The 10,563-nt window shown below is 44.7% G+C and overlaps 1 protein-coding gene across 1 annotated transcript; it reads right to left on the minus strand.

The window, feature by feature from the left end:
- Positions 1-9,155: 9,155 nt before the first annotated feature.
- On the minus strand, positions 9,156-10,316 carry TMEM158 (transmembrane protein 158). The gene has a single exon (XM_054274002.1). The coding sequence runs from the start codon at positions 10,231-10,233 to the stop codon at positions 9,247-9,249; it is 987 nt and encodes a 328-aa protein (XP_054129977.1). The 5' UTR covers positions 10,234-10,316; the 3' UTR covers positions 9,156-9,246.
- Positions 10,317-10,563: the final 247 nt, after the last annotated feature.

The following is a 10,563-nucleotide window of genomic DNA, read 5'->3' on the forward strand; positions in this document are numbered from 1 at the left end:
ATTCCTGTCACTATGTTAAAAGACTTTCTGATCATGCAGTTCAGGGGAGCTGTTCTCATGGCAATGGGCAGGAGCTACATGCACGAAAAAGGCTCCTGTTTTGATTTTGAGTTACTGGATCATTCAGCACCTGTGCTTCAGGGGGTTTGTTTTTCTTACATGGGTAAAGTCTCTGATTTCTGCTTCACTGTGCTCTGCACATGTAGGAAAACAGATCAGCCAATGTTGTTTTCCTTCTGCACTTCGTGTGTGGGAGGAAAGTAAATCTCTCTGACCATTCCACCCACGGCACTTCAGTTAGCACTGGGCATCACCAGTATCAGTCTCACTGGCTGAATTCAGGGAACTCAGAATTGTCCCAGGCATGAAAAATTCCAGCTGCAGGAAGAAAATAAGAGTTGTCATCTTCTGTCTTAACCCAGCATGGGCTGATGCCTTTTAGTGTTACAATGGGGATCTCATGGGGAGAGGAGATGAGTCTCTGTTTCAGAGATGGAGATAAGTAAGTGATATTTTGGAGGATGGGTTTTGTCATAGGCAATCCACTCTAACATTAGGACAGCTAGAGCAAAGCCTAGGAAATTACATTTTATATGCAGGGCAAAGAAGTATTGCCAGGTACTATCTATAAATTCCAAAAAAATTAACCAGTCAATTATGAAAAAAATAAAGACGTCAAACTCTGAAAAAAATAATAAAGCCAGCCAAAAAAGCATGCAAAACTCTGAGTATAGGATAAAGACCTCTGTACGTGGTTCATATAATGCACAGACACTCCTGGACAGCTCAGCTAAAGATCTTTTCTGCTGAAAATGACTTTTAGACCAAGCTTTATTTCATTTCCAAAATGATAGATATGGTTTTCCTTAGCTGCCCCACATGGACCTATAAGGAAGGTCCACAGCCACGGTGCTGTGGAGCACTCCACAGGCATGGAATGCAAACAACTGAGCAAGAGGAATGAGAGGTCTGCTGGATGGGGTCCTCTCCATGAAGAGCTACCAGTACTCCAGTTTTAGTTTTTGTGAGAAACTGCTGCTTGCATGGCCTTGCTGTAAATTTATTCAGAGTAATATCCACCATAACTGTGTTTCCAGGAAAGAAGGAAAGGTCATGTGTGGCTGGGGGGGAGTACAGAGGGATAAGACATCAATCCTCATTTTCTCAGCCCCTAAGCAATCCTACAAAAAGATAGCAGGAATTGAGGTACATTGGAAAATGCTCATCTTAGGGACTGGATGAGATGTTGCATATAAATATCATGCCCCAAAAGTGGGTTTCTCTGTGTTAAGTAAATGACGTGACCCTGCATCATTAAGTGCTTTACATGTCCTGGAGGAAATGAAAAAAAATTCAGGAATTCATACTAAGTATTGCCTGAAGAAAGCACTTTCCAGTTTCCATTTAGGAGAAACTACATTTCTGGCATAATTAGGCACAGCTCATATTCTCCAGAGAAAATGTGATGAAACGCAAAGTGCAAGAAAAGAAATGAAATAGCCCCATGATTAAATCTCCACCAGCTACATCCACACCAAATCTTTCATATATTCACCTCCTAAAAAGATTCTTACACTTTGGGGGATTCTTTCATATTCTTTTTGATTAATTAGAATCTCTTCCAGTAACATTCTTCACTTAGTAATGATTTGTTTCAATATGTCTGCTCACAGCAACAGATATCAACGGGAAAAACATTTCCAGAATAAAGCTACTACCTGGCTAAATCATGATCAAAATTGTGCAGAATACCTTAACTTAACAACATAAGGCTCTGTACATGCCCTTCAGTGCAAAAATGAACACAGAAGGAATAAAATAATTTTAATGCCTTGCATTTTTATTGTGCTTCACACACTCAAAATGCCATATGGAATTTACCTCATTAGTCCTTTCACTACCAGTATGACAAGTTTGTCAAATATTATTTTGTCCTCAGCTAAAGGGACACAGGCAAGTTTTCATAAGGCCTGAACCTCACAAGCCCCTGTCTGAACTGCACATTCAGCTGTCATCATCTAATAAAAGGAGGGCTGTGGCGAGTTAGCCTGGCAACTCAGCTTTACCAGTAAAGCCAGAGGGCTACTAGACCAACCCTTGAAAAATCTGCCATGTCTGCTGCTCATACAACTTCCCCATGGCCCATAATCCAGGGCAGCAGTGTTCACTGTCTGCAGAATCCATGATTTAATTGAAAAGTAATGGGTTTTGGCCCTGTGGCTGTGTACCTGACTTGAGTGTGTCTTTCAGTGCTGGTCCACTCCTAAGTGAGATAATTTCTGCCCTGGCTGTGAGACACCTACCTTTGGTTAGAGCAGAGGGCAGGATGAGGCACATCCTGACATTTCAATTGAGGATACGTGGGAAAACTGACATGTGAGGGCTCCCATGATGCATGAGATAGGGTTTTGGGCAGGTGCATGAGTAGAGGGTGATTCATAAGCAGGACTTTGAGAAATTAAGGAGGAAGGAACTCTTCAAGTGGGTCTACTTTTCACTTACCAGAAGACAAAATAACTTAGGTCCCTTGCTCAGTGTCTGTGGCAGATCTGTAGAAGAAGTCCTGTGATGACAGGACTGGTGTGAGAGACAACTTTGCACTTGGGTTTCACCCTCGACACAAGGTTTCCTGTTCATCTTTGCCCTAGAAGTGTCACAGACCAAAGACATGAAAGGTGCAGCCTGAATGGGTGGGAAGCAGAGTGGAAAAGCAGAAGAAAGTGACAGCTTCAGTTTCCTGAAGTACTTTTTTAGGGCTTGATAACAAAAGACATACTTGTGGGAAATCTGAAGGCAGAAAATGTCAAGATAAATACATGCTAAGGAAAGAGAGAAGAGAAGAGGGACATACCAAGTAAGAAAGAACAAATCTTAAGAATGATTAATTTTCAATGACAGAAGACAAATGGAGTGAAACTTTGGAAACAATGAAGACAGGCACAAAAAAGGGAAGATTCTGTAGGTAGTCATTAAAGTGTTTAAGTGAGAAAGTATTGGCAATATAAATCAGAATGCCATCCACAGCATTCCAGCACGTAGTCTTGTCTGCAGCAGTGGCCTGACCCAGCACTGCTTCAGTTCAGGTGGAAAGCTTTAATACAGTCATGATGAACACTCTTGTCTTGGACAATGAGAAGCATATTTTTGACATGGATCAGTGCAAGATGTGATGGAAGAACCACACCCATTCCATAAAAATGGTATTTTAGCTTGCTTTCCTTACAACCTCAGAGAACATGTGAAGCATAGAGTAGAGCATAGTGTGGAGTAGAATCAGAACCATAGCATCACAGAACATCCTGAGGAGAAGGGACCCAGGAAGACCACAGAGTCCAGCTCCTGCACAGGACAATCCCAAAAAACACACCATGTCTCTGAGAGCATTGCCCAAACCCTTCTTGGACTCTGGCAGGCTTGGGGCCATGACCACTTCCCTGGGGCAGGATAGAAACCACAAGCATGAGAGTGCTCTGCCATTTCACTGCTTAGCTGCCAGCAACAGAGAGTCAACTCTCTTTTTATTAATGGTATGGTGGTATCATTTCCTAATTTTTCTTAAGCCCCACATTTCTTTCCAGGCTTTTATTCTCTTTTGCCACTAGCTGTGCCATTTGGGGCCAAAACTGTTATCAGTTGTTCAAGCAAAGAACTGAAAAGTTTGGACATGGAAAGACTGAATTTGAAGTATGTAATTTAGTTCTTAATTCACCTTGTGTCCATTTTCTTTTTTCTCTATGATCTTAAATGCTGTCTTTTTTCCATCTAAAACTTTGCAACTTCTTTGCATGATGTGCTGGCACATTTTCTCCCTTTCATGCTTTTTCTATGTCTCATTTTTTAAATTCCTCCATGATCTTCTTCTGTATCTCCACATAAACCACTTCATGTTGCTTAGCAACACCCAGAATGACACCAACAAGGTACAATCCCACTGTTTCTAACAAGTCTCACCTTACAAGGAACACAAACATGATTTTCCTTCACAGCCCCAGTGAATTCTTGAGAATGGCACTGAGAATTCCTGAGAATGGCACTGATCTCTTATTTATGTCTCATTAATCTGATGCTTTCTACGACAGCTAAGAACAAGTCAAACAGGCAGAAACAGACAGCATTTCATAGGGTATTTGCATCTTTCAGCTCTGCTCTGTTTTGTTCTGACACTGTTAACCTGCTGAGGTAATACAAAAGTGAAAATAAGAGCTACTGGTGTGGATCCTGGTTTTCCCAATGTGAAGATCCAGGGACTCTGATTGACATACAAATGCTCAAACTGCTACACTCAGTAATGAACCCAAAGTTTATAGAAAGTTGGAGATGTCCACAGATCTAATTAAACACCATCCAGATATTTCAAATAAATATCTTTAATATCCCAAATTTTACACCAGACTGCTTTCTTCCTCAGCACAGTAGAACAGACACAACAAATGGGCTAAGCTACTTTTTTATTATTATGATGATGATTTACAATTATTTTGGACAAATTATTTAACCAGAACTATTAAGAAGATGGGACAAGAAATACAGTAACTTTTCTGTCAAGAGCTACTATCAGTTCCAAATCATGGAAAAGAATTTTTTTCCACAAATCATATACAAAATCACAATGTGAAACACTCAAATGCACTTCTGATCTTCACTGAAATGTTAAGCTTCTAAGGGGAAAATGGAAACTGATTTTTTTGTTTAAAAATATGCTTTTAAAAATCAGTTACTGATTAAAAAGGTTTTTTATTCTTTGAAATCTGAATACATTTGGGATTTGATATTTACATGTTTCCCCAGAATCATTACAAATGCTTTTTGCAAAGTCAAAGCCTCTCCCTGAAATAGATTGGGAAAAAAAATTACATTTATTCTGTAAAATTCCTTGAAAAATAACTGACATTTTCATACTAGCTTCAGAAAGAAGCTAACTTCTAGTAAGGCCCTACATTGAACTGAGAAATCCTGGATTTGGATTTATAAGCTACATGTATAAAAACCAAAGAGAAACAAGAACATCATACCTACCCTTACCTCTATATATATATATATCTTCAAAATAAATCCTTTGATCTCCAGCCCTACAAAACTTCAATTAACTATTTGATTTCACTAGGCTGTTGTTTGGCCCCTGGGATCACATAATGTCAGCCCAGGAGACACTTTTATTCAGCAAGCAGATGTCATGATGAATAATACTTCTTCAGCCAACTACAGCTTTTAATTAGGTTTTTTTTAGGGTCTGGTTCAGTAGCCCTTACTCATATTGGGTAACATTCACTGCACAAATATTCCTGCTGTTCATTAATCATTGAAAGCACTGGTGAACTAAGCCCTGGGTATGTAACAACTCTTACATTTAACCTAGAATGGCAATTTTGCCCCAAATATTCAAATGCCTCCTGACATACAGAAATGCTTGATCACTGACAACCTATTGAGCAACAGTGTGCTTACATAATCTATAGCTATTATTACGCTGTACTACATTTTTTGTATTTTTATTGTTGGACTCAACGTGGCACTAAGTAACAGCAAAACTGTGTCCATGCTAAAACTACATATTCCTCTGCATACTTCCACTTCTAACACATCTGTGAAACACAACTAAGAAAGCAGTGAGAGATTAAATTCTGAGGTCTGAATATACAGAAAAAAATTGTACCAGTCTCACACAAGCACACAAGTCTAGTACCTTCTAATGCTGAATGTCAAGATTGTTCCTGGTTTCTGGCATGAATAAAAATCTGTAATAGAGTTGAACTGAATTTTTAAAAGTAAATCAAGAAACTCCCTCTGTTCCTAGATATCCCTTGCTTTCCAACAAACACTCATCTATAAATAAAGTCAGGATAACTTACCAGGAAACATGATCCAACAAATAGTGAAGGAAAACCAGTACTACTTGTTTCTCATCATTCCTTTTCTCACTTCTCCTTTAACTTTCTATTCTACAGAGTTAGTCGTCCTATGTAGATACATGTATACAAATATATGCCCTCCCTGAGCACATAAAGGATTATACATGGTGACTAATCTGCTCTCCTGCTGACCCTGCTACCTGCTGGTCTTAAAAATAAATCCAAATGAATAAAAATGGCTTAGAGTCAACTCCCGTTTAGAGACAATAAAGCTCCACTCCCAGTGCAGAAGAAGAGAAATAGACATTTCAGTGTCTAAACTCGTAATCTTAAACTAGCGGGCGTGCAGATTTATCATTCAACAGTGCCCTGAGCTTGCCTCTTCTAGGTTGCATTCATGTGAAATTTCCATGGATGAAGGCAAAAATTACTCAAAATTATAGTTTACTTAGACTCATAGTAGCAGCCACAGCTCCAGGAGCAGAGATGTTAGGTGTAACAGTGACTGAAGAAAGCTCACAGTTTGCACGTGCATTTCCACTGTCTGTTCCCTATAGGAGAAGCCCTGCTGCCACCCCAGTGAAACCTGGGGGTTCAGGGAGTTAGATTCAGCCTAAAGCCCGTACAGCAGGTAATCCCTGTGCCCCCTGCTGTGCCTTTAACTCCTCTTTAAGGGACAGAAACACGGACTGGTCTCTCTCTGCAAAGGGAATTCATGTGCATGGTCACTGTGATCTAAGGAAACACCTTCAATAACACATAAAGGCTCTTTGCACATTGTGTCTGAGATCAGCACTCCCTGAAAACATTGCAATTTTTTTGTATTCTGGACAAGATTTGCCTTTGGAGTTTGTTCGATGCCATCCCTGTGTTCTAATCATTTGGGTCTTAGCAGATTTTTAATAATAGCTCCAGTTAAAAGTGTATTTATAGAATAATTATACAAAAATCCCTCTCTTGTATCATGTTTTTTAAGTGAAGCAGCAAAATATTCTGAGTGTGGCACTGTCTATTCATGAAGTTTGTATTCAAGCTGATATTGATGGAAGTTAGAAAAACAAACCATTTTATACCAGTTTGGGTGTTCCACCTGCTAGGTCTGCAAGAAGTTGCCTGTTTCAGACAGTAACACCATTCCCTTGTTTACGCTGATGCAATTCAGAAAAAACCCAGTATCACATCACTAGTGAAACAAGGATAAGAAAAAAGAGATTCCACCCTTGAGCTTAAGCACAAGCTGCCTGCACCACAGTGAGGACTATACATCATGAATTATTAAAGCCAGTAAAATTTCCAGTAAAAATTGTTAACTCTCTGCCTAAATGCATCTCATTCAAAAGATGAAATTATTCCCTAGCATAGCAACTTTTCGGAAGTGGTCTATTCCATATGTAGAACATTTCTCTTTTAAGAGGGTGTTAGCAGTATCTTCATGTTTTCCTGCTAGCCCTGCCTTTCAGTATGAAGAGGTGTCTCTGTCACAGAGGAGATAATGGGCAAAGAATTGCTCTCTAGCACGTCAAATGTCTGACAAGAGTTTGCACGAGGTGGAAATGACACTGTTTACACATCAAGCTAAAAAAAATAGGGGCTCTCTAAACTCGGTGTACAGGGGCAGGTGCCCTTTGGATCAACAGGTCAAGAGAGCACTTCCCACGGTGGCCAGAAACTCTGCTTTCTGAAAACAATGCCACTGCAATGCTTACTCAAGTGACAACCCCAACAAGAGGATTAGCAGGAGGAACAGGGAGTGTAGAGGCAGCCTACTAACATGGAGCATTTTTAAATCTTGATTTATTTCTGCTGTTTGTCAATGTTTTTCTCTCTTTTTTTTTTTTTTGTCCAGACAGCATACACATAGAGCATGCATTTATTTTATTTTGTTGTCAGTTAAAAAATATGGGAATCCTAAGAATTTAATCCCTCCAGCCTTTCTATCCAGTCATTTCCACCATACATAACGAACACACCAAATTAGCCCCAAGCAAATTCATGCCTTCCTAGCAAATTAAATACATCGGTGTTGACAAAAAAATGAGCATTCCTATTGCGAATATTTGTCACTTAGCTCTTATTTTGGTTTTAGAAACTTCAGCTGGACTAATCATGTCTAAGGCAAATGAAACAACTTTTTATAAGGCTAAACAGCTGGAAGTATACAACAAATGATATTTCAGGCTACACAACTGTCTGCTCAAACAAGAGAGAAGAAATCTTTCTTCTTTGCACCCTTGCACAGCAGCAGCTGGAATCTAGTTCTGGACTGGCAGCTCCTGCCTTCTCACCCCACAGACTTGCTGTGAGCAACCCTGCAGACTGGTAGATGAAAAAGAGGTACAGTATTACTGTGTCTCCAACAAATACACTGCATCCAAGCTGGTTTTGAGGAATGAACATTAAACAAGCCAAGAGACTTGCCCCACACTGTTTAGCACAACTCAGAGTGGGCCTCACCTTTCCAGGACCGAAGCCACCCAACCTCAAACCGAGGAGAAAGCCGTAATCTGTGGAGATGTGCAGATGAAATTGCTTTGGAGGATCTCTGGCACAGCTGTGCTCCCCACCCCTCTCCACCCAACCCTGGTGTGGGCATTCAGACCCACATCTGCTGCACAGATAGGGCAAACCCCAGTCAGAAATCCCAGCTCTGGGATTCTCCTTTTGCCACCAGCAGCCCTGGCAACACCATTTCACGGGGAAAGGAGCTTCGTGGCAGGTTTGCAGACAGGAAGGCCAGCCAAACCCTCTGTTCCACCCTGGAGGAAACAGACCAACAAAAGGCTACAGTGGCTCCAGAAAGAAAACCTCTGTATTAAAAGCCAAATAACGCGGAGCTACAATAATAAATACACACTATCTCAACCAGGAAATTAAGTGTGAAAGGTTCATTAAAGTTCAGCTTCAGCAGTAACAATATATATACCACATCGCTTCTCCATTCTGTCAAAGAGAGAGATATCCCTTTCTGTCCATAAAGGAAAAACCCGTTCAAACCATACCCTATACAAAAACGCTACTCTGACAACAAATGCAGCCGAATAGGAGGGTCTTTGATTTCCTCCACAGAATTTTTAGGGGGGTTTTTTCTTGCCTTTTTTTTTTTTTTTTTCCCTAGGGGAGAGGGGTTGTTTGGTGGGTTGCCTTTTTTTTTCTTTTTTTTTTTTTTTTTGTTTTTTTTTTACTAAAAGGCTCGTTTAAAACGGGTATTAAAGATATAAAACGCGCACATATGATTGGGTCCCCTCGGGGCCGCTGCCCTCGGGGCCGGGCCGGGCGCGGAGGCGGCCCCACGTCCCGCCGCGCACCTGTGGCACGCTGCAAACAAGAAAAACACGACAGAGTCCGTCCCGCGTCCCTCCACGGCACAGGACGAAGAGCAGGGGGTCACCGGCAGAGGCTACTTGGCGGTGGCGGCGGTGCTGGCGGCGGTGCCGCGGCGCTGCTCCATGCCGTTGGGCAGGAACCCCGCGATGATGGGCACGGGCCAGATGAGGGCGGCCACGCTCCACACGATGATGACCAGAGTCATGAAACACGCCACCAAGGTGGACTCGATGGGCTTGCGGTTCATCCGCCAGCCCGGCTCGCCCTTCAGCTCCTCCAGGCTGAAATCCAGGCAGCAGAAATTCAGCGGCTCCCCTTGCAGCCAGTACTGGCCGGGCTCGGCCGCCGGCGGGTAGGAAAGCGAGGAGGAGGAGGAGGAGGCGGCGGCGGCAGCGGGGGGCTGTGGCTGTGGTTGGGGCTGTGGTTGGGGCTGGGGCGCGGTGCCCCGCAGCCGCCCGACCCGCCTGCTCCGCACCCAGCTGCAGCCCACGCAGAGGCGCAAGTCCTGCTGGGCGCCGCCGGCCGCCAGCCCCAGGTGCTCGATGAGCAGCGGCGGCCCCACGCGGTGGAAGGCGGCGGAGAAGAAGGCTCGCCCGTGGCTGTTGGTGGAGAAGAGCAGGAGGTCGCACTGGATGCCCAGCGGGCGGCTCCAGCGCACCAGCAGCGAGCTCAGCATCTGCCGCTGCACGCTGATGTTGCAGTGCGGGTCTTCGGCGGGCTGCGGCTGCCCCTGCGGCTGGGGACGCTGCTGATGCTCCTGCTCCGGCTGCTCCTGCCCCGGCTGCTCCTGCTCCTGCCCGGACGTGGTGGGAGCGGAAGGGAAAGGCTCTTGGCTAGGGGCAGCCGGCGTGCCCGGGCTGTCGGTGCTGCCTTCCTCCTTGCTCGCTGCCCCGTCGAGGTCCATCTCGAGGCTGGCCAAGGAGCGGGAGGAGGAGTTGGCAGGGGGCAAGAAGAGCTCCTGCTCCTGCTCCTCCTGCCCGCTGGCAGCCGGCGAGGGGCTCCAGCCCTGGCAGGGCGGCAGGCAGGCGGCCAGCAGTGCCGGGAAGAGCAGCGGCAGCATGGCATTAACTTACAGCCGGAGAGGAGGCAGAGGAGGAGGAGGAACGGGAGGCTGCATGGCGCTGCCGGCTGCCATCCGGGAAAGGAGGCACAGCGCTCCCGCCGAGCGAGCGAGAGAAAGGGAAGGAGGGTGGAGGCAGGCGAGGGGGTGGGAGCGGGGCTGGGGCTGCCGCGGCGACGAGCCGAGCGAGCCGGGAGCCTCGGTGACGGCAGCGGCTCCCCCCTTCCCCGCCTCCCCCGCCCCCGGCCCGGCCCGGCAGCGCCCCGGCGGGAGGAGCCGAGCGGAGCCCGGCGGGGCTGGCCCGGGGCACCGCGCTCCCTGCCCCGGGGC

Source organism: Melozone crissalis, unplaced genomic scaffold (assembly GCF_028551555.1).
Source record: "Melozone crissalis strain CALT ecotype California unplaced genomic scaffold, PUWL_Pcris_2 ptg000016l_1, whole genome shotgun sequence".
Classification (NCBI taxonomy): Eukaryota; Metazoa; Chordata; class Aves; order Passeriformes; family Passerellidae; genus Melozone; species Melozone crissalis.